Source organism: Penicillium hispanicum (assembly GCF_028827665.1).
Source record: "Penicillium hispanicum strain IBT 35686 chromosome Unknown utg000004l_segment0_segment0, whole genome shotgun sequence".
Classification (NCBI taxonomy): Eukaryota; Fungi; Ascomycota; class Eurotiomycetes; order Eurotiales; family Aspergillaceae; genus Penicillium; species Penicillium hispanicum.
The window spans coordinates 2,412,301-2,437,836 of NW_026623196.1; the positions used below are offsets into that span (position 1 = coordinate 2,412,301).

The 25,536-nt window shown below is 53.0% G+C and overlaps 12 protein-coding genes across 12 annotated transcripts; 8 read left to right on the top strand and 4 right to left on the bottom strand.

Moving 5' to 3' along the window:
• Positions 1 to 154: 154 nt before the first annotated feature.
• On the top strand, positions 155 to 1,271 carry N7459_004665 (proteasome inhibitor PI31 family protein; the record flags this gene model as incomplete). Its single annotated transcript, XM_056943849.1, has 2 exons — positions 155 to 329; positions 379 to 1,271. The coding sequence occupies 2 exons, from the start codon at positions 155 to 157 to the stop codon at positions 1,269 to 1,271; spliced, it is 1,068 nt and encodes a 355-aa protein (XP_056800732.1).
• Positions 1,272 to 2,196: 925 nt separating this feature from the next.
• N7459_004666 (serine/threonine-protein phosphatase) lies at positions 2,197 to 3,547 on the top strand (the record flags this gene model as incomplete). Its single annotated transcript, XM_056943850.1, has 6 exons — positions 2,197 to 2,358; positions 2,415 to 2,456; positions 2,521 to 2,626; positions 2,739 to 3,272; positions 3,343 to 3,415; positions 3,475 to 3,547. The coding sequence occupies 6 exons, from the start codon at positions 2,197 to 2,199 to the stop codon at positions 3,545 to 3,547; spliced, it is 990 nt and encodes a 329-aa protein (XP_056800733.1).
• Positions 3,548 to 4,251: 704 nt separating this feature from the next.
• Positions 4,252 to 5,145, bottom strand: N7459_004667 (uncharacterized protein; the record flags this gene model as incomplete). Its single annotated transcript, XM_056943851.1, has 1 exon — positions 4,252 to 5,145. One exon carries the CDS (start codon positions 5,143 to 5,145, stop codon positions 4,252 to 4,254), a length of 894 nt encoding a protein of 297 aa, XP_056800734.1.
• A 1,136-nt stretch (positions 5,146 to 6,281) lies between these two features.
• N7459_004668 (uncharacterized protein) lies at positions 6,282 to 6,775 on the top strand (the record flags this gene model as incomplete). Its single annotated transcript, XM_056943852.1, has 2 exons — positions 6,282 to 6,329; positions 6,575 to 6,775. 2 exons carry the CDS (start codon positions 6,282 to 6,284, stop codon positions 6,773 to 6,775), a joined length of 249 nt encoding a protein of 82 aa, XP_056800735.1.
• A 343-nt stretch (positions 6,776 to 7,118) lies between these two features.
• On the bottom strand, positions 7,119 to 8,838 carry N7459_004669 (MFS amine transporter; the record flags this gene model as incomplete). Its single annotated transcript, XM_056943853.1, has 5 exons — positions 7,119 to 8,335; positions 8,392 to 8,451; positions 8,509 to 8,566; positions 8,631 to 8,651; positions 8,713 to 8,838. The coding sequence occupies 5 exons, from the start codon at positions 8,836 to 8,838 to the stop codon at positions 7,119 to 7,121; spliced, it is 1,482 nt and encodes a 493-aa protein (XP_056800736.1).
• Positions 8,839 to 9,940: 1,102 nt separating this feature from the next.
• Positions 9,941 to 10,918, bottom strand: N7459_004670 (uncharacterized protein; the record flags this gene model as incomplete). Its single annotated transcript, XM_056943854.1, has 3 exons — positions 9,941 to 10,042; positions 10,101 to 10,736; positions 10,802 to 10,918. The coding sequence occupies 3 exons, from the start codon at positions 10,916 to 10,918 to the stop codon at positions 9,941 to 9,943; spliced, it is 855 nt and encodes a 284-aa protein (XP_056800737.1).
• A 153-nt stretch (positions 10,919 to 11,071) lies between these two features.
• On the top strand, positions 11,072 to 12,063 carry N7459_004671 (haloacid dehalogenase superfamily protein; the record flags this gene model as incomplete). Its single annotated transcript, XM_056943855.1, has 3 exons — positions 11,072 to 11,088; positions 11,145 to 11,304; positions 11,365 to 12,063. 3 exons carry the CDS (start codon positions 11,072 to 11,074, stop codon positions 12,061 to 12,063), a joined length of 876 nt encoding a protein of 291 aa, XP_056800738.1.
• Positions 12,064 to 13,189: 1,126 nt separating this feature from the next.
• Positions 13,190 to 14,740, top strand: N7459_004672 (uncharacterized protein; the record flags this gene model as incomplete). Its single annotated transcript, XM_056943856.1, has 2 exons — positions 13,190 to 13,249; positions 13,487 to 14,740. The coding sequence occupies 2 exons, from the start codon at positions 13,190 to 13,192 to the stop codon at positions 14,738 to 14,740; spliced, it is 1,314 nt and encodes a 437-aa protein (XP_056800739.1).
• A 1,251-nt stretch (positions 14,741 to 15,991) lies between these two features.
• N7459_004673 (uncharacterized protein) lies at positions 15,992 to 17,243 on the bottom strand (the record flags this gene model as incomplete). The annotated part of the gene is made up of 3 exons (XM_056943857.1): positions 15,992 to 16,200; positions 16,256 to 17,092; positions 17,219 to 17,243. 3 exons carry the CDS (start codon positions 17,241 to 17,243, stop codon positions 15,992 to 15,994), a joined length of 1,071 nt encoding a protein of 356 aa, XP_056800740.1.
• Positions 17,244 to 18,515: 1,272 nt separating this feature from the next.
• N7459_004674 (uncharacterized protein) lies at positions 18,516 to 20,283 on the top strand (the record flags this gene model as incomplete). The annotated part of the gene is made up of 4 exons (XM_056943858.1): positions 18,516 to 18,549; positions 18,598 to 18,752; positions 18,803 to 19,260; positions 19,323 to 20,283. 4 exons carry the CDS (start codon positions 18,516 to 18,518, stop codon positions 20,281 to 20,283), a joined length of 1,608 nt encoding a protein of 535 aa, XP_056800741.1.
• A 1,053-nt stretch (positions 20,284 to 21,336) lies between these two features.
• On the top strand, positions 21,337 to 22,701 carry N7459_004675 (TauD/TfdA dioxygenase family protein; the record flags this gene model as incomplete). The annotated part of the gene is made up of 4 exons (XM_056943859.1): positions 21,337 to 21,786; positions 21,846 to 21,965; positions 22,023 to 22,463; positions 22,522 to 22,701. The coding sequence occupies 4 exons, from the start codon at positions 21,337 to 21,339 to the stop codon at positions 22,699 to 22,701; spliced, it is 1,191 nt and encodes a 396-aa protein (XP_056800742.1).
• Positions 22,702 to 22,946: 245 nt separating this feature from the next.
• N7459_004676 (uncharacterized protein) lies at positions 22,947 to 25,471 on the top strand (the record flags this gene model as incomplete). The annotated part of the gene is made up of 2 exons (XM_056943860.1): positions 22,947 to 23,555; positions 23,603 to 25,471. The coding sequence occupies 2 exons, from the start codon at positions 22,947 to 22,949 to the stop codon at positions 25,469 to 25,471; spliced, it is 2,478 nt and encodes an 825-aa protein (XP_056800743.1).
• Between the last annotated feature and the right edge of the window lie 65 nt (positions 25,472 to 25,536).

Here is a 25,536-nt window from a genome sequence, read left to right on the forward strand (position 1 = left end):
GCACTGCCGGGATCAACGATGATCCGCTGAGCCTCCGGGGTTGAAGCTCGTTGAAAGTCGCGTCATCTCGCCTGCCTAGCCGCCTTTCGGGTTGAAAATCAAACCTTGTCACAGATCAGCGGATACAACCTGTGAATCATCAGCATACTTTACAATGCCACCCGCAGATGCACTGAGTGCAGAGCGCGTCCTAGAGCTTGCTGCCGCAGCTCTGCGCGACGGACAACCGAGTCTCAAAACATCCTACGAAGCCGTGGCCCTGATTGGCCATGCCTGCATGGCGGCGGTGGACTTCAGGCTGGTGGGACTCGGAGAAGACCATACGATCCGTTCGTTCTCCTTCTATCTGACGATCGACTCGGAGCTAACGCCTAGCAGAAACATCCACAGAGACACGCTCCCTCCCCGCAGAATGGAACGCTAACTCTACCTTTGCCTTTCGATATGCCCACGAACAGTCTTCGATGCAGTTCTTGCTAAAAGTGAGTCGGTTGGGGAACAACGCTGTGGTATTCGCGCTGGCACTGGGCGACGATCGCACCAGCTCGTTTGATCTCCCCGTCAAGGATTACATCTCCGAGTCTGCCCTGCCGTTATCATCTACAGACAATCTCACAGGTGCGCTCCGCGATGTGTTCATCTCTCCGGCCCGTCTCAGCGATTTGATTGGACTGTTCAAGATCAACGTTATTCAGAAACTTGCGCCGGGGCTATACAAGGAAGGATACGAGGATCAATCGCGGGGGTTCGAACAACGGCCGGAGGAACAGCGCCAACGAGATCGTCTGCAGGATGACTCCCTCCCGCAGCCGGCTCGCCCCTATCCATTTGATGATCCGCTCGCTGCGGCGCCTCGTCGGCCGAATCCCCCGGGTGACTTTGCCCCGCCAGGATTTGAGGATGAGTTTGAAATCCAGCGCCCCCCGCGGGGATACCCTCCCGGCCTGGGCGGAGGTAGGAGCCCCTACAACATCGGAGAACGAGACCTCTACCCCCAAGGGCTTGGTCCTAACGACCCGTTCCGAGGATCCATCGGGCCTGGCTTTGGATCTGGCGGTGGCATGCATCCGACTTTTGATGATCCCCTCTTTGGCGGCCAGGGTGGTAATGGTGGGTATGACCCCCGAGCGCCGCCTGGGGCAAGATATGACCCCGTTAACCCGGGCGAGCCACCTTTTGGCCGCAACCAGGGACCATTTGGTCGCGGGCATCGCGGACCAGGTGGGGGCTTTGGTGGCTTTGGAGGTGGGTTCGGCGGCGACATCATCTAAGCTCCTGGAGGGTTGTAAAAGCAAGAGACTACTCTCTAACCTCGTTTGGCGGCCAAAATATGTTGACATTGATTAATGATTATGAACGCTAATTACGAATTACTTTCCACTGGGAGTTCCTTGTGTTCTTTCATCTCGTCGAGTCTCGCAGCTTTGCAAGCTCTGTGTAGACAAAAGTAGAAAAGGAAAATGTCATAGACATGAGATCTCCAAAATGATCTATGCCCGATTTATTGAACCAGAGTGCTGGTCTTACCACTATCAACCTAGTATAGGCGGTGTGATGGAAGTCTCGAGTGCGTTGATATGCTTGTGGTAGATCTAAATATAGCGCGCTCCGAGAACTAGTGTGCATCGCCGGTATTTCACAGAAAGAGTGTTCGCTGAACTGCCAGTCTGACAATTTAGGTAGAACTAGGTTGTAATCAAAGCTAGCTTACTAGGTGTTCACGAAACCAAAATGTGCTTGATGTGGAAGAGTCTATGTCCCCCTCCTTATAGGAACAACACAAGGATTCACAATCACAATGGGGGGTGGGAAAGTACAAGCACAACCGTGGCATTACCATGGCAGATATCCCTGGATGTTCGCCAGCACGACCACCACCACAACGCCAGAGCACCAAAACAACCACAAGTGGGGATGGCGCAAAGCCGGGCGGTGTGGCTGGTGCTGTGGCGCAAACTCACCTCCAAACTTGACTTTCCCGCATCGCCCATCTCTTCCCCTTCCCCCCCTTCCAGCCCCCATCCCTCATCCCTTGAGTCGATCTTGGGAGAAGTGTGCTACCGCTGAATTGTGTTTCTGCTTCTCTCCCTGGACTTCCCCCCTTGACCCTGTGTTCACGAAGCTTGGTGTTCATCTCTCACGAGACCGCCCCTCCCCAGCTGGCCCCTCCTCCTATTTACGCCAGCTGTGCCCACCATGGATAACACCATGGAAATTGACACCGCGCGGTCGCCCGAGCCACACCACCTCTCGCCCACAAGTGACCCAGGCTCCATACCGACTTTGGATGGTTGGATCGAGAGTTTGATGACGTGCAAGCAATTAGCGGAGGAAGATGTGCGGCGGCTGTGCGATCGGGTGGGTTGTTCGCTGCAAGCCGGCCAGGACTTGAATTGATGTTTTTCTATTCGCAGGCAAGAGAGGTTTTGCAGGAGGAATCCAATGTGCAGCCAGTGGTACGTGTTTCTGCTGGGTGTCCGGTCGGGGCTGCCCACGAACACCCGCTGACCATCGTAACAGAAATGCCCAGTGACGGTGTGCGGTGACATACATGGCCAGTTCCATGATCTAATGGAGCTCTTCCGCATCGGCGGCCCCAATCCTGACACAAACTATCTCTTCATGGGTAAGTGGTAGCCCTCCGGTCGGGGGTGTATGTGGGGAGGGGGAGACCAGCTGGGAACCCCGGTTGTGTTGTTGCGAGGGGAACAGTTCCTAACACTGGACATGTGTTGTAGGCGATTATGTCGACCGAGGCTATTATTCCGTCGAGACCGTGACCCTCCTGGTCTGCTTGAAGATCCGTTACCCCCAGCGTATTACCATCCTCCGTGGCAACCACGAATCCCGCCAGATCACCCAGGTGTATGGCTTCTACGACGAGTGCCTTCGCAAATATGGCAACGCCAACGTGTGGAAATACTTCACCGACCTTTTCGACTACCTCCCTCTCACTGCTCTCATTGAAAACCAGATCTTCTGTCTGCATGGTGGGCTGAGCCCGTCCATTGATACTCTCGACAACATCCGATCTCTGGACCGCATCCAAGAGGTTCCGCATGAGGGACCCATGTGCGATCTGCTCTGGAGTGACCCAGACGATCGCTGCGGCTGGGGAATTTCTCCTCGTGGCGCGGGATACACATTCGGACAGGACATTTCAGAGGCGTTCAACCATAACAACGGCTTGACTCTGGTTGCACGGGCGCACCAATTGGTTATGGAGGGATATAACTGGTCGCAGGATCGGAATGTGGTGACCATTTTCTCAGGTATGCTTGTGGTCGTGACGATCGCTTTTGCGTGTGGGATTGGAACAAAACACTGACGTGCCATTTGCAGCGCCCAATTACTGTTACCGCTGCGGCAACCAGGCCGCCATTATGGAAATTGACGAACACTTGAAATACACATTGTGAGTATATTCCCATCGGTCCCCGATTGGACCCGGAGCGACACTAACAGATGCCGCAGTCTACAATTTGACCCTTGCCCCCGAGCGGGAGAACCCATGGTATCGCGTCGCACACCCGACTATTTCCTGTGATAGATTTCATTTTTGTCCTTCAAGGGGCTACCGGGCTAGCGGAGGAAGGGGGCTGCATACGACCGGGGCTCTCGTTGCCTACTTAATTCTGTATGGTTCGATGCCTGGCCGTCTGTCGATACCAATCATGAAAATAAAAGACCCTTTTGCGAGATTCACTGCGGTTTTCCGAGTCATTCCTTGTAGGGGCGTTGAACATGTCCGGCTTTCCGATAAGACCTAATAATTAAACAGTCTAGTGATGCACGTTTTAGCTAGACGAGATAACATTAAGGCAATAGCTTTATCGATCGCCAGGCTAGTTCTGATTTCCATGTGCACATACTAGTGGTTGTGAGAAAGTCCGTAAAATCACGTTTCAATAGTTTGTAATTAATTTTGTAGTCTATCGTATCTATATTCATTATGTGCACGTATGCACATCTTCATAAACATTCCAAATAGGTCCCGCCAACAAAGATCTGCTCAGCACATCTACATAGTTGGCCCGGACCAAGGGCGGGTGTAAAGGACCCCAGCGATCTCGTTCATAGGCGAAGCAGGCTGGCGATGCTTCTGCACCAAGTGCCATGCTCCGAAGGAGCTCAGCACGGGCTTCGCAGGGCGGCGGTCTAGTGACGTCCTGCTCGACGGAGCGGACTGCAATCAACACTCGAGGTCTTTCAACACCGAGGGAATCGTGTAACCCATCACACGCAATGCTTTCATGGCACGACCTCCTTTGGCTCATCCCTCACCTCCACGCGGTAGTCGCGCACCTTCGAGCTTCCGTTCGGCACCCAGAACCGCTGGTCAACACGTCCAAATAAGAAGATCAACACGACGGACAGATCAATGCCGAAGTCGAAGACGTAGAAGCACGCCTTGTGGTCGTACCAGGGCGGGTGCATCGCGGAAGTGAGTGGCATCCAGGTCGTAGCGGCGCGCCACGAGGCGCCCAGGCAAAGCAGGAAACCCACCAGGAGGACGATGAAGCCCTTGGCGCGCCAGGAGCCCGAGCCGGGGTGTTCGACCTGGCGCCCGCGGGAGAAGAGCAAGACGGCCGAGACGAGGGGCAGAGGTAGGAAGGAGACGATGGCGAAGTACGTCACGCCGTAGAGCTGGACGTCGCGGTCGATGCGGCGGGTGTTGGCGTTCAGCGTGTACATCGACTGGATGATGACGGTGATCATCATGATGATGCTGCAGAGGACGAGCACATAGAGCAGCTTGAACGCCCAGGACACGGGGCGTGCCCAGCCGAGTCGTGGGAAGGCGGCGCGCAGCATGCGTTGGGCGTAGAGCAGGTTCAGGATGAAGAGGAGCAGCACGCCGGCGGCGACGAAGATCTGTGCGGCCAGCGCCAGGCGGACGTTTGTTGGACGGCAGGCCCAGGAGATGCGGATGATGTTGGCGACAACGCGAGACATGCAGAAGCCGAATGTGACACCGGAGGGAATGAACTTGTGGCCGCGCGATAGGTTGCGGCGGAGGATGGTTATGTGGCCGATGCCGGCGGAGAGGAAGCAGACCAGGAAGACGGCGCAAATGGGAATGTCGACATGAACGGTTGGAACTTCGCCTAGAGAGGCGGTTGTTGGGGCATAGGGACCTCCCATTGTTGGCGGTGGGCGAGAAGGTCGGATTAGTTATAATAGGGGTCGAATAATGTATAGATCAAGGGCCGAGCCAGTAGTGTCAACAGTAGAACATGGATGGCAGCAACGAGCTTTCGCGCGAAGCGCCAAGGAGTTCAGAATTACTGAGGCGTATAAAGTCGGGGAAGATGGAATGAGAAAGCATCATCCTTAGCCAGCTCTATATAGCCACCAGAGAAGAGCTGTCGCGTTTTGGGAGGTCCGAAAGCCATCATCGTGGACAGCGGAGTCCGAGCACATCCCAGAAGCCGAGCCAGCCCAACAGGGGCTGTGACCGGCGTAAGGGCGAGGATCATGCCAGTGATTGTCGTCTGCATCGTATAGCGGCTGGGCCCGTTCGCATGGTGGCCGATCCAAGACTGGAAGACGAATGAATGGAAGCAGCCGTGGCTGTCGGCGAGTCGGCGAGTCGGAGTCTGGCGCGCCGTTGTGAAACGCCGGATACCGAATGGCCGAACGACCGAGCGATCGGCACGTCTGGTAGCATCTATATGGTCGTATCAATATGGACGGGTCGAGACAGGAAAAAGAAAATACAAGACAAAGGATTGAGGGTAATGCTTGTCGGCGATGACAGATGTTGTTATCTTGCCACGCATGCATCATTCAGGCCTGGATCCGCAGCCCGAAAGAAGGAAACCCAACGCCTTGAGCTGTATGTGTAGATGGTGGCGCTGATCTTTGGGTTTATGCAAATTAAAAAAACCGATCTGGATGACCCGAGGTCATGTATAAAGATCGACCCTTCCTTTTTTTTCCCGCCAAAATTTCCTCCACCTTCGCATGCCTCGAGAAGTTATCGACCAGGTTGTCTTATATCGGACTCGTGCTCCTGTTTCTTGTCGCTGGTTCAGGAATAGTCGGTAAAGGGCCAAACCAACTCGAGCATACAGGCAAATCGGGGCCTGTGAAATCTGCGTCACGGTCGGGTCTTCACTCGCCGATTTGAGTTGTTCGTGGGCCATGCGATGCGGAACCACTGGATAAACACCGGCCAGGATCGAAACTAGCCCTAAAAAAGTAACAGACGCCATTGACGACATGTTTCCACATTCAGATGAAACACTGCCGGAATTTAACAGATCGCAGCATCCGCCATGTTCGCCGTAGATCAGACCCACAAGTCCGGGGGCGACATTGTGGTGGTAAGTATGGCGGCGTATGAGTGTCTGAATACACGCGTTAGATTGACGACCGTACGATAGTGCCAAGAACGTACGAGACACAGCATCCCCTCTCGGGGAGAAGACCAGGAGGATCGTCAATGGTGCCGTGTGATGGCGAGAGTTGGGTGTAACTATACAGGGGATAGATGGGTAATAGTACCGCAACATCGAATAGACCGTGAGTCTGGGTACTCCTAACTCACACACATCCAATTGTAGATCAGACTGTTGGCTGCAGTGTTGAGAGGCTCGTCGGGACACCCAACGCGAGACGGTGCCTCGTGCCAGGGGCTGTGGGCGCGTTGGTCGATTTGGATCTGATCCTGCTGCATTCTGGACAAGAAATCGAGGACAGTCTCGAGAAAATAGGGCCTGTCACATCCATGGCATCGAATGTTTGGGACCGCGGACAGACGATCGGGTAGGTGAACCGCGCAGCTTCAAAGCCGAGGGAGAATGCCGGGGATTGGTGTTTGGTGGCTGGGAAGGCTGAATTGGTACATGGAATTGCACCATCCATTTGGTAGTTTTGCAGAGGAAGACGAAGGCTGGAACACGAATTGGGTTCTATAAGGTCACGAAAATACCCGAGGTAGGAACGTCACGAGCTGTAGCACCGATGACAGCAATTTGGTGTCATGACGAGGTCCATTTTGTATATTCAGTCCGAGCAGAGATATGTGTTAATCACTACGTGCAAACGCGGGAGAGGCTTCATAAGCTATGCATGTCTGCCCGCTCATTCGTACACTTTGTATAGACAGGCTTCTAATCCTCTCCGGAATGTTCACCGTCCCTCGCCGCGGGACTTCTCATAATCCAACCGCCCAATAAAAGCAGGATTGGAATGGCAGATACGCCGGCAATCAAGCCCATGGCCCACCCCATCGTGCCCCAGCCCGCACTCTGGCGAATAAACCCAGCAAAGAAAGGGCCGATGAGACTTCCCGCCGCAAATCCCATATTAGAAAGACCAAACGCCAAAGCCATGGCGCCTCCACGACCAAAGACATCGGGTGATTGGTCCTCCTTTTCCTTGACTGCGAAGAAGACTTCTGCCACTAAAGGTGGCATCGCGACGGCAAAACACAGACCGAGCAGGGCAAGTAGCGCGCATAGCAGGATCTTATGGTGCATCGAGTTGTCCGTGACTAGCCGCAGGAGAACGGTGATCGGGACCGAGCAGAAGAACGCGCCGGATGTGAGAAAGCGCGGCGATTTGGGGAACCGGTCGATGAGGAAGCCGGTGATAGGATCGCAGAGGTGTGGTACCATGAGTGCGATGAAAATGAGCCCTTGCCCGGTTTGTTGCCAGCCGAACGTATCCTGGACAAAGAGCGGGAGCACGCTGTCGAAGGAGGTCATCATGAGGGCTAAGACGAAGTAACCCCAAAGCGACACGATGAGGCGATATGAACCGAGTAGAAGGCCAGCCTGGCCCAGGATATGACGGGAGGGCGGCGGTGGTGTCGTTGAATTGCTGGTTGGTAGATTGGAGCTCGGCATGGGAGAGTTTGTCGTGCTGCCCAGGCGAGTCTTTTCCTGGCTGGGTGGCCCAGATGCTGCGAGTGGCCTCATTTCCGGGGCAATCCACGGCAAGGCATGTTTCTTCTCGATCAGCACGAGCCGAAGAAAGACATCAATGCCGATCAGGCCAAATGCAAGACCGAAGACGGCGTAGTATCCGCCCTTCTCATAGAGGACACCTCCCAACAGAGGTCCTGCCATGGTGCCAATGCTCAGCGACATGGACACGTACCCGATCGCTTGTCCGAGTCCGTCTTTGCCCACCGTGTCAACCATCAGTGCAATCCCAACTGTCCACACTACAGCTGCAGCAGCGCCCTGAAACAGGCGACCGGCGATCCAAAGACCGATGTTGGTCCCGACACAGAGCAAGGCGGTTGCAGCACCCAGAGCAAGCAGACCTGAAAGCAGCGGCCATCGGCGAGATTCAGCTCGGTCTGCAATGTACCCGATGATGGCTGATGAGAAGAGTCAGTCATAGATCCGATCAATCTGCGAAATGGACCTGACATACGAGAGAAGGCTAGTAACGCGGCAGAGTAAAGAGCCAAAAGGATGGATGTCCACGATTGAACTGAAGCTGAGTCAATATCACTCTGTTCCTCATGTGATGACGGAGATCACGACTGACTATCATCTCTTGCGAGGCCAACTCTGCGTTCCAAGGCCGTTGGTGTAACAGGTACGATCTAGAGAGCCGTTAGCGATGCAAGGCTTGTACACTGACATACACGACGGCCCACAAGCACCTACCAGGCCATACATGACAATATCCTACCGCACGCGTCAGTCATTCCAGTCTGCAAGGGTGAATAGCACGACCAGTCGAGCTTACCGTGGATGCCGCAAAAGACACCGTGAACAGAATGAACCATTTCGCAGACCTCAACTCGACCAGCTTCGGTCGTGTGGCTTCCTTCTTGTCATGGTGGAATTTCAGCGAATCCAATCTCAGTTTCATCTTCACCGTCAGTTATGCTAGAAGAGAGCAGTCCCAGGTGACGCCATATGCAGAAGACGAGTTGGGCCAGGTCGTTGTACTTCGTGCGATCGTTGCAAAGCCACAACCTCTGTTCATCTGATACTTATGGGATTTGAGAATAAAGACAGGAAAAGGACATATTCCTTTCGTCGTATTCGTCTCTCCGCACGGTGAGAAATCGTGCCGTAAATCAGCGGAGGCAGATCCACGTCCGACACGCGGAGCCCGCGGACTCCGACAGATCGGAAATGTCGATGCCTCACGCCACTTGGGTTTTTTTCTGCCTGTTCCATCGCGATAACGTGGTTTTGGTAGTCGGTGTGACACGGAGAATTAAAACATGTTGCACAGCACTGTAGCTTAAATTTACGTCTGGAAAAAGAATGCCTGATAGATGTGGGTGCGTAGACATATCCGATGTCTCTGAGTTCCGACGACTGGAGTCCATTGCATCTTTTTGTCGGCCGCGAAGGAGAAATCAGCGAGTCGACCGAATCGATCCCTGGGGATTCCCTTTGGCATTGAAAAGACCTTTCAAAGCTAGAAGTGAGGATTGAGTTCTTCGTCTACGGACACCACCAAGAGCTTTCCCCCAGCAAATTGGCAATTACTCCATGATCGCTGCGCCATAAATACGGGTAATAATCTGGTTAGACGTGTCACCGAGTATCGTGGTCACTCTATACATTCCTGTATATCATGTGAAGTCGATCGAGGCTGGAAGAATGCAGATTTTGGAATGAGCAAGAAGACGAATGGGCACCACTCTGTTCAGATTGCTGGAAAGAAAGTCAGCTTTGACTGACAAGCAATTTTCATCTGTCAATTGCGCAAATAGATGTGAAAATTATGGTATGCTGAAATTGTATGGACTAGAGACGAATCGACTGATGGCCGTGTTCGGTAGTGGAAATCGTGTACATGGAAGGGCCATATAGGCACCCATAGGTCTATATGCTCGTTCGTCAGGGCCGTAGCATACGACCCGGGCTGCGTAGTATCGAAAAGAGCTTGAATATGAAGAACCGAGGAGCAATGTCGAAATGGTCGCTGTCAAAAGAATGCATGTTTTGGTAAAGACTTAGGACTGAAAGTTCATCGAGTAACCTCCCGTTTTGGGATCCTGGACAAATTTGAAGTTGTCTGTTGATAAACCGAACGGCTTCAAAATCCCATTGCCAAGCTGGAGAGATACATGGGTTAGCTCTGCGCGACGATTGCGAGGAGAACTGTTGACTCACATCCTTCATTTTTGACATCATCTCCCCCATCTCCTTCTCACGAGCCTCCTGGATTCGGGCAGGGAGTTCTTGCAGCGCTCGCTGTACTATGCGTCTCTCGTCCGGTGGGAGATTTTCCATGCCGGCCAGGGCTTGGTAATCTTCCGCAGCACCTTGGAGGCTGGCCCAACCGCCCATCTGAGACTTTGCTTTGGCGCGACGCATGAGGGACTTGGCACGGATCCGCATAACATTTGTGCGCTGCTCATCCTGCGCCTTCAAGCGCTTGATTTGTTCTTCTTCCGTTGTACCATCGTCTCCGGATATTTCAACCACAGCATCGCTCGCCGAATTGTCCTTGGTTGGGGCTTTCGCTCCCACGGTGTCACTCTGATCTTTGCCTGTCGACAGGGTCGGAGGAATGACCTTGTCCAGACGCTCAAGAGATATTGTTGCCGAGTCGACTGCTGCTTTCCAATCTGCAAGCTTCAAGTAGCACGCAGCAATGTTACTCCGGATAACAGCGACATCGTAGTCAAGGTAGTTCGGGCAGGACGCGAGAGCTCGATCGTAGCAGGAAATGGCTTGGTCGTAGCACGCAGAGCTGAAGAGCTGATTGGCCTCTGTTTTGATGTCCAGTGCCTCTCTCAGAAGCCTCTGTGACGACGCCCGTCGCGGTCAGTCTGGACCTGGAGCTTTAAGGATCCTTCGCGTCAACTCACAGCTTCTTCCTCTGCCGGGAACCGAGCATCGTGAAAAACCTCCTCGTCACTCTCTGTATCAGCATCAGCGGGCACAGGATCCGTCTTAGGCGTTCGCGAGGGGACTGAATCGGGCATCGTGTACGAAGCGTGACTGAAGAGAGATCGCAGGTCGCCGTCAATCACGGGATTGGCGATAAGGCGGTTCCCCCGCGCCGACTTGTCTTATCGTGACAACCACTTTGTCACCTTTTCCCAGGCACCACAACCGTACATAGACGACATATAACCATGGCTCCCAGTAATGAGTGAGTGTAGGCCCTTTTATACGCCCCACTGGAAACCAATTGACACATACGTGTAGACCTCCTCGCATCCGCGCGTGTCTGTTCGACATGGATGGACTGTTGATCGACTCCGAGGATCTGTACACCACTATCACCAACGAAGTACTCGCGGAGTATGGGAAGCCTAACCTGCCGTGGTCCATCAAGGCACAGCTCCAAGGCCGCCCACAGCCTGAGGTAGGATCAATTCCTCGCCCTGGTCAGCAATTTGGGTCTCCAAGCTGACGACTCTTCCAGTCCAGCAAAATCTTCCATGATTGGGCCAAACTACCCATTACACCGGAGGAGACACTCGCGAAGCAGTCAGCTTTGCAAGCAAAGTATTTTCCGCAAACTAAGCCGCTGCCTGGAGTCCCCGATCTCTTGACCAAGCTCGTGTCAACACAATCTACCGATCAACCTGTGCACATTGCACTGGCAACCTCGTCTAACAGCCGAAACTTCAAGCTGAAGACAGATCATCTGACGGACCTTTTCAAGGCCTTCCCTCAAGTTCATCGTGTCCTTGGTGATGACCCGCGCATTGGCAAGGGCAGAGGCAAGCCATTGCCCGATATTTATCTGCTGGCTTTGGAGACCATCAATGAGGATCTCCGGAGCAAGGGCCAGACGGAAATCAAACCAGAAGAGTGCCTTGTGTTCGAGGACGCCGTCCCAGGCGTGGAAGCCGGTCGCCGTGCTGGTATGCAGGTCGTCTGGTGTCCGCATCCTGGTCTTCTGGAAGCGTACCAGGGTCGAGAAGATGAGGTGCTCGCAGGCCGCACAGGTGAGCACAAGGAAGAGGAGAAGCCGGCTTCTGAGAAGGAAGCAGAAGAACTACAAGCATGGCGTATGCCGGGTGACGGGAATCCCGGCAAGATTGGCGACGGATGGGGCCAGTTGCTACCCACCTTGGAGAATTTTCCTTTCGAGCGATACGGCATTCAAACCGCATAGACTTTCACGAGCGAGCTCTACCCCGCCGACTGGGTTACAGGGTTGATGAAATGGCAAATAGGAATGCAGACACTTGAAAATAGACATTATGATGCTATCAGGGTCAGATTTTACCTGGCGCCACAAGGTCGAGGTTGATAGGCCTAAGGCCCATTGGAGTCAACCAGCGAAGGATTTTCAACCATGTACCTCCAGTTCAGGATGGTATTCATCTGCCTAAGCTGTCGAGAATTCGGCGAACTTGTGCCATCCGAAGAAGATACATCCAAATACTAGTGTTGCCGGTAGTGGCAGACTCCATGAACACATTATTGAAGACATCATTCCGAAGGACTTACCTATGGGCTAATAGCTCGATTGTGGTCGACCGTATGTAGACTCCTGGACTTTATAGCCATGCTTTTATCTGGTACGGAGCATCCATGCAGACAATTGTAGAGACCTCCAGAAGTAGGACGCCGTAAATATCAATTTTAAACTATTTTAAACTCAGCCGTGAAGGAGGAAAAGCCATGTCTAGTGGTAAAGTAGAGCTGCAACCTCTTAGGTGGCCTCGAGGGAACTACACGACTATTTGATCTGCTCCATACTGTCCTCCTAGTTCTTTTCGTCGGAAGACGCCACCATAGAACTATTCCGTAGCCACGGAGCCTACATGTGGCCAGAAAATCTGACCAGCCCATTGGTTGCGAGCTCGTCAGACTGCTTGGAAAGGAAAATCGTCAATTTGGGTATTATCATCCATGAAACCGTAACTTCGTAAAACTGTTGTGTTCATAGACACAACCCAGCATCCACAAAACTCCATTCCTCCTCAAACTCCCATCCCCTTCCTATCACCCCCCTCTCTCCTTCCCCTCTCTCCTCTCTCACAGCGACCTCAGAACTGACGAGGACGCTTGCTGCAAGCCTCTTCCCCAGAGGACTTGCGCTTGTTGGTGTTTGGCGGAGTCACCAGCTGCGAAGCTGATGACTGCCGCTGCGGCGTCGAAGCCGGGGTCACAACCTGGACCGACTCCCCGGCAAGTGCCTTCTTGCCAGCACTGATCTGGCCCGATTTACGGTCGTTGACCTTTTTGTTGGCCTCGACCCGCTTGAAAGCGGCCGTAGGCTCGTCAACAAAAGTATGGACGTAAAGCGGGTCCAGAACGTGCTTGCAGATGGACTTGTACTCCTGGAGAAGGGTGTCAGTAGCGGTCATTGATCACAAGTGAGGACAGGATACTTACGGTAAGAGCCTTCCGCACAAGCAGGAAGCGGTCCAGGAAGCGACCCGCGGGCTTCGACAGGTGGGTGGTGGTCAGAGAACCACCATCGGTGTGGCGCCGAATCATGGCGTCCTGGTGATGAAAGTTAGAAGAATGATCATGAAGGAAATCAGATAGAAAGGACTCACCACCAACTCCCACGCGGCAACTTCCAGTGCCTCCGTGGTGTATCGTCCAGACAGGAAGGGCTGGACGGTCTTCTCACTGTCAAACGCGTTGCCAGTGGAAGCCATAGCCCGCACAAGGCAGGCGACCAAGGTGCGCTTCGTATTCTCGTCGCGGGGGATGGTCAAGTCCTCGGGCAGATGGGCGAAGCGTCGCTGGCTGTTGCGAGCTTCATCGACGGACTTGAACTTGGTGCTCGCACCAACACCACATGCGGCCATGTGGGCAATATCCTCGGGTCCGATGTTTTCCCAGACACTCTCCCACTTCACTCCGTCGTCGGAGGAAGGGTGGGCCTGGGCAAGGGATCCCGGGACGTGAGCCGCGGCAGCAGGAACGGGGCTGGCGGGAGTAGGAGCCACGTAGGCGCAGGGAGGAGTGGCGGGAGTAGGTGCGGCGAGAGGAGCGACGAGAGGAGAAGCGACCAGAGGAGAAGCGGCCAGAGGAGAAGCGGCCAGAGGAGAAGCGGCCAGAGGAGGAGCGACGGTAGGAGGAGCGACGGGGAGCTGTGTCGCTTCCATGGGAGGAGCGGGAGCACGCAGTTCAGACGAATTGACAATGTGGGAGCTTCGACAAGCAGAGTTCGGACGCAAGCTCTTTGGAAGCGGCATTCCATAGCCGCTGAGCTTGTCAATGAACTCTTCATTGAACGGAGCACTGAACTGGTCGGCGAGCTCGTGGTCAACCTGGTTGCTGATCTGGCTGTGGAGCTCCTTGCTAAACTTGAGGTTTGGCTTGCTCCAGTCGATGCTGGCGAAATTGTCGACAGTGGTGAAGTCGGTGTCATGCTCGAGAGCAAGAAGAGCCGGATCAATCATAGACGAAGCGACAATGGCATCGACATCAGGCGAAACCGCCATGGGGGTAGTGAAAGGATGAGCCGCTTGAGGGACGGTGGTGGTAAATCCCAGGTTTTGACCACTGATAGTGGAGCTGGCATAGGCCGAGACGTCACGAACAAGATTGGGGTCGACAAAGGTATCAACAGGAAGATCATTTCCGTTGTCCTCAAAAAGGTCGGCAAATGGGTGGAGATTTCCATTGGTGATGTTGGCATTGACCTGGCCAGTCGACTGATTCTGGTTGACAAAGGTATCAACAGGAAGATCATTTCCGGTCTCCTCAAAAATGTCGTCAAACGGGTAGACATTTCCATTGGTGATGTTGGCATTGACCTGTCCAGTCGACTGATTCAGGTTCACAGATTCATCAAAGGCGCCAGCATTCTCAAGATCGAAGCTTGAAGTTTGGGCAAAGAGAGCATCGAAAGAAGGAATGTGCTCAATGGCCTGAGCAATGTCGGGATACTCGGGAGTAAGATCGAGGGCAGCAGCGCCACCAAACAGTTGATGGTCTTGATCGAAGGCAGGTCCCATGGCAGAGGAAGGAGCCTCAGCTTCAACGTGAACAGACGGATTGAAGTAGTTCATCCACTCATTGCCCAGAGCCTGCTCCTGAGAAGCCATGACGAAGCTTGTTGCACAACAGGATCAGACAAAAGGAACTGCAGTATGCAGAGAAGTAAGGACCGAAAGAAGGTCGAGGGTTGGGTCAAGGTATAAAACCTTGAGAGCAGAAGACCGAAGAACGAAGGACAAGAAGGTATGAGAAGGAGGTCGAGGGTTGGGTCAAGGTATGAAACCTTGAGAGGAAAGGACCGAAGAACGAAGGACAGGAAGGTATGTGGAGGAGGTCGAGGGTTGGGTCAAGGTATAAAACCTTGAGAGCAAAGGACTGAAGAGCAGAGGACAAGAAGGTATGAGAAGAAGGTTGAGGGTTGGATCAAGGAATAAAACCTTGAGAGTAGAAGACCGAAAAGCGAAAGAACAAGAAGCAATGACAGAAGAAAGATGTTGTTGGAAGATGGAACGAATGGATGGGGAGGAAGAGGGAGAGAAAGGAGTTTGGAGGAGAAGAGGGTGGGAAATTTATAATTGCTGGAACGTAGGGAATTCAGTGAATGGCATCAGGACGAATTGGGTAATCCCCGTCGACGTGAATAGAGTTCAACGTTGACATAGTGACAGCGCCGAAAGTGGAAATGGGGGGTGACAGCTTTTTGGCCCAATCTGTCATAAGGAAAACAACAGGTGTTTCTTCCTCAGGAACGCTGATGACAGTGAAGAGCGAACAATGGGATATATGCTTAAAAAGGAAATCAGCGCTGGAAACTGCCTCTCTGTTGCCAGGTAGGGCTGAGGTTGCTATGCCGATCGTCAACACACCTCTTGACACATGCAAACACACCGGGGACAGTCCACCATTACCCAATTCAGTAACCTCGCAATTTGATAAGGCCACCACGTGGTATCCCCGGGAGATCCCGAAAAGCTTGTCGCTCGTGGCGGCTTAGGGCTGACCCACTCCGAGCAAATCATGCGCAGGGCTCGCAGCTTTGTTTCCACAAAACGCCAGGCTGCCAGGCCACGAATCCTGGCCACCAATGCACAATGGAACCCGAGCTCTGGTAACTTGGACCAACAATGCGCATCTATTCAGTAATTCCCCTTCGGCTCGTGTCCCTCGGGCTCAACAGTGGACTCCAAGAAGGGCATCGACCAGACTTTGAGACTATTGTCCACGGGACTAACGCTCGGGTTTGATATAATTTCATCTGAATGATCCTCGATTTGATGATGTCGCTGACCCGAGCAAGTAGCAACAACAGACCCCATGGGGTGGAAAACCGCGCTCGTGACCGCGTCTAGCATTCGTCAACAACCGCACCTTCTCAGCAAGAACAATGAGACACAACACACCTTGGTGTACTTGGAACTGCAAATCTGGATCTTGTCCTCCTGCAGCATATATAGGATTTTTCCAGGCCCTCATGCATCCGTCTGTACCACCAGCCCAGACTTCATGAGAACCATCCGCACTAGTGGGTACGACGTCAATCTTCATCCGCTGGTTGGTAACGGCTTTTCGTCCTCGCAAATACCCAAGCATCTGACCCGTCACCCGGATGTCATAGACTAGAATACCGTCGCTTTTGCGCTCAGCGATGTACAAGTACCGACCACACGGACTCCAGGCCAGCTGAGTGACACCGTTCCCACCAATCTCCCGATTGGCGTCAGTTTTTGCAACGCTAAATGTTCCCAGGAGCTCACCAGAGCCGTTGGAGGCGTAGAGCCCGACCTGCCTCGTGAATGTGCCAGCAGCCAGAATCCCGTCTCCAGTAGGGTTGACAGCCAATGCGGACACAATTCCTTTCATACCAATGCCACCGCCCACAATCTGCTTGCGCTTGCTGGGGATTGTTGGCATCCACGAGACCGGGCCATCCCCACCAGGGCGAGACACGTCAAAGAGACAGATGAGGCTGTCCGAACCAGTTAGGAAATGAGTCCCGCCGAGAGTAGAAGGGTAGCTGATGCAGTGAGGAGTGATGAAAGCTTCAGTGGTTGGATTCACCAAGGAATAACTAGCCACGCATGCCGGGGCGAGTGTTGAGGCCAGTCGGACGGGATGGTCGCGAACAGAAGACAGAAAAAGGGTGGTGGTGGGATCTTGGAGATTGTAAAAGGGATAAATGGCCGTGGCATAAGTAGGTTCGGCCGATGGGAGTGTGGAATATGACGAAAGTTGATGAGCTGACTTCTTTGACAGCAAGTCCGGGGGTCTGGTCAACAGTCAGATATTGATCATTCTGATGGAATATCCAAGACGAAGCAAGAATGGAATGAGAGAGCTGGGAGATAGGGAGAAGGGCTGAAGACTCAATGTGATGAAGGTCAGTTTCATCGCAGAGCTAGCTGATAAAGAGGACAGGTGCTAGAGAGTTTGGAGAGACTCCCAGAAACCGGATAGCTCCTCTCCTACCTTCGCTAACGCAGCAAATTCCAACCCTTCAAAAACAATTTGCAGATCCCAGTCTCAGGATGCAGTGAGATAATGCCAGGTGTGATGCGAGGAGAGTTATGCAAGATCGAGGACTCGAAGACAGGAGTCTGTCTTCATCAACCCTCCAGGGGATAACGAAATGTGAAGAGGAAGACTCGACAAGACACGAGGTCGACAATTCAAACTCTAGCCCGCGCAGAAGCATGCGGAGCCACATGACCTAGGAGTCGAATAGGTGCAAGGCAATGACGGAACAGATGGAAACTAGAACAACAGGATGGAGATAAGTGGCCAAACTCACAGAATGAAGGACCGGATATGGTGGTCTGCGGAATCTGTCAGGATTGTGGTGCCATCTGGAGTCCTGTGACAGTGGAAGGCCGAAGGTGAGCGCTTGCGTCCCAGCAGGAAGTCTGGGAGGAAAAGTGGCAGCTTACCACTCGGCGCTTTTGAAGTAGTGTTGGTTAAATTTCTCAAAAGGGCCTGCTGCAGCATCGAGGTTCCCTCGTGGAGATAACTCCCGGTCTGGCTGTGTGTTATAAGTCGAGGCCACGCAAACCGGTGTGCTGTCTTTTGGAGTGCTAGTCTCATGCCCCACCATGGTAATGATTGGGATTGATGAAAATCCAGAACTCAAGAGAGAAGGAAGCCGTGGGGGTTTTATACTGCGCCGCCCGGCGAGGGATTCTTCTTCAATTGGAGAGATTGACTACAACCAGCGTGAAGAAGTCTCGTGTCGGTAGGCAGGTTTTGGGGCCAAGCTGGAATGTGAATATCCAGGCTCCAGCTCCTACTTTGACGAGCATTTATCTAGAGCTAGGTCAGAGCCAGATTGTGCAGTTTCGTCACACTAGAATGAGTTAGGGCTGCAAGCTGTGAATGCGCTATAGGGATTTCTGTATTGTCCAAGACCAGTCTTATGTTAGTCCCAGGCATACAAGAGCAATCAGACCTATGAATGCTGGTGCACCACCCAACCGTGAATCTGTCAATGGAGAGAGCACAAGAAATCAACCGACAAGTATGGCGTACTGGTAGATCGAATCGAATGCGCGTCGGAGGTGACGTCGGCTCGGCGAAACCATCAACCGGGCGCAAATCTTATCGCGACTTTTGTTGTTCGGCGACGCTGCGCTACGGCATTCGCTCCATTTGCTGCATTCCGATCAAGCCATGTTCACGCCCAAGACTTCTGCCCCGTCAGCTGGTGGGCTGTCAATTAACACCAACCCTACTAATCCCCTGTTGTAAGCAGTTGCCCTTATCACTCCCTCCAATCCCTACCCGCTACCCATCCTCGGTTGCTCTTCGCAAGGCCTTGGAGCTCTTGCGAAGCTTGGGATCGCCGATCCCTTGCTGAAGCAGATTTGCATGGATCACCACCCCTGTGGCATTGGACACGTGATATTCGTTGGTGAACGGGTGGAGTGGTGCCTACTTTCGCGGTCAAGCTAATCCAGGAGCTTTTTGACAATAGTGGCGGTACCAACACACAAGCCTCAACCTCTACACCCGGGTCGACGAACACGACGGGAAACCTCTTTGGCAACACAAGCTCGGCAGCACAATCCAAGCCGGGGGGTCTCTTTGGTGGTCTTGGGGGTACCAACACACAACAGTCGTCACAAAACACCGGATCAAATATGTTCTCGGGCTTGGGTGGCCAGCAGCAGAGTGGCACGACAGGCAGTAGTCTCTTCGGAAACTCCACAACCACAACCACACAGCCCCAGTCGGGGGGTCTGTTCGGGAGTACGCCAGGGACCGGTACAAGCGCTGGCACTGGCACTACTCAGAGTGGAACTGGGGGTGGTCTTTTTGGCAGCACACTCGGAGGAAGCAACGCGACGCAAACCCAGGCCAAGCCAGCCTTCGGTGGACTGGGCGGTGCGGCTCCATCCATGACGAGCGGTCTCTTGTATGTGAGAATCCTCTGTCTGTTGAGTTCAAATCTAATTTCTTGCGCTTTCTACGATATAGTGGCAACACGGCGAGCTACCAACAGCAGCAGCAACAGCAACAGCAAGCACCAAAGCCAACCCTCAGTCTTTTCGGGAACCAAAACACAGCGCAAGGAACACAGCAGCCACTGCAACAAAGTACGGCAGCAGGGAATGTGGTGCCCGGGGTGAAGGTTGACATCAGCAACCTCCTCCCGACGACAAAGTTCGAGAGCTGCATCGATGAAATCCGCAATCACCTTGAGATGATTGATAACTTCATCCTCAACCAGATCAAGGTGTCTCATGAGGTCGCCGACATGCTCCCAACCATTGAGGCGCAGGGCTCTACGATTCCCAACGATGTGGACTTTGTTAAGGACAAGCTGGAGACCATCCAACATGCCCTGGAGAACGACGCTGGTGACATCGACCAGCTGCGTGGACTAGTCACTCGGGATGCGGCAGAGGCGCAGGTAGCGTTCCGCGCCATCGACACGTTGAAGCTGCCCCTGCAATACCAGTCGACCGGCGGTGGCAGCTGGTGGTCGGTACAGGATCAACAGGTGCCAGACCGCCGCTCGCTGCGGTCAGCTCGCAAGAATACACTAGCTCTTCCCGATGACGTGGAGGTTGATCCTGCCACTGCAACGTCCGTCAATGGCGTGCCCGTCAACCTCGTCGACTACTTCTCCCAACGCTCAGACGAGATGGGCTCAGTGGTCGATCGCTACAAGGGCAATATCAAGGATATCGAAGACCATCTGCACGGAGTGGAGCTCACTCTCAGCCGGCAGATCAACGAGTTCGTCAGCTCGCGGTCCCGCGACGGGACAGGTGCCGGAGCGCCCCGATCCGCAGTCAACGACCTGGCTGCGGTGCTGGGAGACGTCGAGGCTGGAATCATGGGCGTCGCAAGCCGGCTCGGGGGTGTTTCAGAGCAGGTGCAGGAAGTGAGCCTTGGCCCGCTGGCTCGTGATGGCCGACTCGGGCTGAATTAGGGATTTGAAACTCGTTCGAATAATCTACCTGTACACTAATGCAATGGGCTGGCCTTGAGGGATGCGGTGAAATGACGAATCTATATTCCTGTCCGACGTCTATCGATTCCCTGGCGTAGAATCCGGGCGAGACAACCTACGCGCTGCCCTGGACTCCTTGTCCTCGGGTGAATCTATCATGCATCTGACCATCTATAGAGTGTCAAATAAGCAGACTCCCACATTATTCATCGGTCCCGCCACGATAAAAACCCACATTCCGAAACCATAAACCTAGCACCGCTACAATTGAAATCCCAAAGCCACGGCGCAGCGGGATCCATCGCCGTAGGCGCGGGCAGGGCAAGCCGCGGCGCAAAACGCCGCCACTCTTGCGTGATCGCCCGATAACAATCTGGGGCGACTTGCTAAATCCAACCTCCACCGATCCTCGCCCAAACCCGCAGCTCTCGCGCATTCCAGTTGCTGTTGCGCGTCCCCTGCCCAGACGGATTCAAACACCCAAACGGCGGTGAGAATGGCAAGTTATCTTCCTTTCCCGTCCAGAGGGCCTTGACCTTGACAGCCATTCGGCGGAAATGGCCAATCTTGCCATCAACGTCAGCAAAATGGCGTGATCCGCCCCCCTAGCCGCAACTCTGGGGAAACCGCGAACTGAAACTCCATCCTGAATGTCGTCACTGGCCAATCCGCGAATGATCGGGCGCAACACTGAGTGGAAATTCCCACTCGGCCCGGCCTGCTTGGCTCATTGGGTCTGACGATGGCGCGATTTCCGTCAAGTCCGGGCACCATGGGGAATGCTGTAATCACATCAGATTTTCAGAAGCAGCAACAAGGCCGGATTTCTGGGGTTGACTCATTTTATTCCGGATCCACTGGAGCTCTAATTCTGCTATTTTTTGATTCTCTTATCTGCGGATCTACGTATATAAAACCCCTCTTAGCCCGCCGCTGGGAACCTTGTTCTCACACTTCCATCAGACTCCATTCAACCACGGATTCTACTGTGCTTTACTTCTTCTTGAATCGGTCACCATATCAATCGACCTTATGGCGCCATCATTAGAAGAGCCCATTGCGCCCTCGCCTGCGGGCCAGTTCGTCGTCCCAGTTAAGGGGGTTTCCGGCAACAATAAATTCGGATATGTTCCTGGACGGACTGTCGTGGAAGAACACACCAACTACGCCCACGAAGATCTTCTCCCATCATTCCCGGATATCCATTGGGGCCCCATCGAACACATACCCTACGAAGACCGTGCTCTCCACGGAGACCCGAAGTTCCGGAATCTACTGCAGGATGCCACGGGAGTTTTCGATTTCAATCCAAAGATCGGAACTGAGGTGGAGGGTGTGGATCTGGCAAACTTGACAGATGCCCAGCGGGATGATCTCGCTCGTCTGGTGGCCTACCGGGGTGTGGTTTTCTTCAGGAATCAGAAGAACTTTGGTATTGAGGCCCAGCGAGCACTTGGTCGACACTTTGGAAAGCTTCACAAGGTACGTCGATGGCATCATTGATTCCTTGGCTGACTAAAGGCTGATGAATCGTCTCAAAGCATGCAACGACGTCTGTGCCTCGCAAGGGAGGCCTTGAAGATGTTCATGTTGTCTACACCGGAGACAACTCCGGCGACAACCGTGCTCTGTTCAGCCCAAGCTTCTTGTGGCACTCTGATGTAAGGCCCGCATACTCGGACACTGATACAATGGAATCACTACTAACGCTTGTCCAGGTGACTTACGAAGTTCAACCGCCCTCATATACATCATTGAAGCTGTTGACCGGCCCGCCTCGCGGTGGTGGCGGCGACACTCTCTGGTCATCACAGTACGCCGCATACGATGTTCTGTCGCCGTTCATGCAGACCTACCTCAAGAACCTGAGCGCTCTACACTCTGCAGACATGCAAGCCAACGACTCACGAGCAATTGGTCGGCCTGTCCGTCGTGACCCCATTACCACCAAGCATCCGCTCATCCGAACCAACCCCGTCACTGGCTGGAATGCACTTTTCTTCAACCCGGGATTTGTGACCAAGATCATCGGCATTCCCAAAGCCGAGAGTGATGCTATTATCAAGTATCTCACCGATGTTGTGGCCACAACCCAGGAGATGCATGCTCGATTCCAATGGGGCAAGGATGATGTTGCCATCTGGGACAACAGGACGACTGTACGTGATTCTTGACTGACCCTGGACAAGGACCAATGCTAATTTTTAATTGCGACAGACCCATTCGGCGTCTTACGGATTTGCTCCCCATCGTCGACATGCAGTGCGTGTCGCATGCCATGCAGAGCGCCCTGTCCTGGAGGCTTCGGGCAAATCGCAGGAAGAGGAGATCAACGCTCTGTATGGGTTGCCACAAGTGAACAAGGACGGCTCGCGACAGTCGAACTACAATGACTGAGTTCGAATGGAAAAAGCATAAATTAGCATCGATGGAGCGAATATGGGATCTCTTTATACTTTAGCGTCTTAATTAGCAAAACTAGCAAAATCACACGCGTTGCCTTTCTCTTCTCACCTGGAAATGGTTTCTGAGACGCGTACGTTGTACCTCCACACAGCAACACGGCTACCGCATCAACACAATCTCTTTCCACTCCTCACCCGCAGCTCAATTTCCTTCACACGCTCCTCGTATCAGCCAAAATGCCGATCGATCCTCCTGAAGATGTTCATTCACATGACTTAGCTACGGACTCGACACTGATCGTCCCAACCTCATGCTTCGAGTGGCTCGACTTCAGCACCGCGCGAGGCAATGGCCAAACATACTCTGACCCGCTACGCGAACGCTACCAGACCCTCCACACGCAGTTCATGCGGAGCCTCGACTCCGAAAAGCTCGACATCAGCTGGGAGGAAGGACGTTTGTTATCCGCTGCGCTACGAGACGAGACGGATTCTCAGCACACGTGGGACGATATCTTGTCAACACATCTTCACCCGCGTGCACGTCAGGATATGCGTACAGAGGCCCAAGAGCGAGCTGTCCAGGAGGTGCAACATCGAAATGTGTTCGGTGTTGATATCACAAATTTTCAACGGAGACCCGCTACCTTGGAGCTCCACGGTGACGAGGACTATGCATCTCGGAGATTGAAGGAAATCGCCGACAAGTGCATAGCGTCCATGGGATTTAACAAAATTGACTGCAGTATGGAGTCGCTTGCGTTGGTGTCCAAAAGCCAGTGTGCTCGCGACATGTCGGACAACAAGATTGATTCTATCTTGGAGGGAATATGGGACAAATACACGGTGAGCGGCTCTGCTGCCATTATGAAGTTCTATTCTCATATACCTAGGGGGCTTCTTCGTCCAGTTATGAGTGCTGTCTGCGTGAAACTGATAACCTTGGCGATATGTCGCAGAATGGGAAGACTGCCACTCCACACGAGAGGCAATATTCTTCGGGCATGGGGATTTCCACTCCAGAAAATACGTCTGACATTTTTCAGAAGCCTCAAGACACCATCAGAGGTCATCACAGTCCAGTGGGCAGATCTCAGTCAGTAAATGTCACGGCTAGTCTGAGGGGCGAGGGCACTGAGAACGTGGAAGCCCAGTCAACCAGGCAGCTAGTTCCATCCAAAAGCAAAGGGCAACTGATAAATATTGCCCGTCCAGGTCTTGCAAAGAATAAATCAAGCTGGCAATCCTCAAAGAACGCCGCTCAATCGCACTCGGTGGCCCCAGATGCTGCACCGCAAGATGAACCTCTCGCAATACCAGAGTCTTCGGTTCAGCCAGAACAGATGAGCAAAACAAAAGTTGATAATTCTCGTTCCAATTCCCCTATACCCAACCAGGATTCCGACAACAATGTGAAAAGCACGACTAAGAGCTCACGGATTACCGAGCCGAATGACATGGCTCGAATAAGTCCCACTGCAGCATCGCATACACTGCAAGACTCCAATTACCATGGAAACACCCCAAGTCCCCAACTCACCCCTGCAGGGCTGGGCTCTTTATTCACTTTTATGGAGTCTAGGGGCCTCGGTCAACAAAATGACCCTGTGAGGAGACCTTACCTTACCAAATCAACAGCGACGATTCACCAGCCAAAAATTAACCGAACCGTTCATGCAACACCTTCACCCCCAACCGTTGGATCACACACGGTACCTGCTAGCCCTGATGCTGTCTTTGTGCAAGCGTCAGCCATTCCATGTATCAAGGAGATGTGGAAGGACCTGGTTATATTTCTCAACACGGGTCTCCTCAAAAGCCATCTCAAACTCGTGCAATATCTCGAGAAAATGACCACCCCCCCTGCGCTCGTGTATCGTGATCACAATCAATTCAGCTCTGGCTTCTCGAAAGTGTTTGACCAATCACTGTCAGTTACAACAAGTCAACTCAATGTGGAAGTACCAGAGGAAGCAGATATCATCATTTCACCTACAACAGGTATCCTTCTCACGACATCTCAAGCTCTGACACAGCTTTACCTTCCTGGGCATAAGCCAAATAACCCTGCTCTTCCCAGTAATCTTAACATGAACTCACCAGTTCTCGAACGAATCTTCCGTCTCACCCCTCGATACGAGTGTTTGTATATTCTCGTGTCTCATTGCGGAAAGCCAGCAGACTCAACTAGCTCGCAAGAAACGCAAGAAGTGTCATTCGAGGTGGACAAACAGACAAACGATGCCATCATGTCGTTGACCAAATTTTGCGACTCTATTTCTGATTACGCCATGGTTATTCCACATCTCATCCCCTCTGCTCCAGACATAGCAGCGAAATGGGCTGTGGCTTTAGCATCCAAACACAGAGTTACGTTGCCAACCTGCGGTAAAATTCACACATTAACATCGGACTATGATCCTGCAATCAGCAGCGACCACCAGGTCACAATACAACAAGTCATCCAAAATGAAGAAACTCGAGGGGAGATCTATCTTCGCACTATGGGACTGAATCCTTTCGCTGCACGTCTTGTCCTGGACATCATGGAAAATCCACGACAAATTCTCCCCGCCCTCGATACAGAAATGGATGACAAGCTCTATTTATCTGGCGAGAGTTCCATCTCTAGCTTATCCAGGTTCCTAGAGATGCAACCTCATGATCGCTATACCTGCTTCGAGAACATGGTGGGCAAACGCGTTCTCGGGAGACTACATTCCATGATTGAGGGGACTCGACGCCCGCCGTCCTGTAGCTAAATGGTTCCATGTTTGCTGTAAAACGATATCAACTCGTTTTCAATCGTGATCCACATTCTTGACTA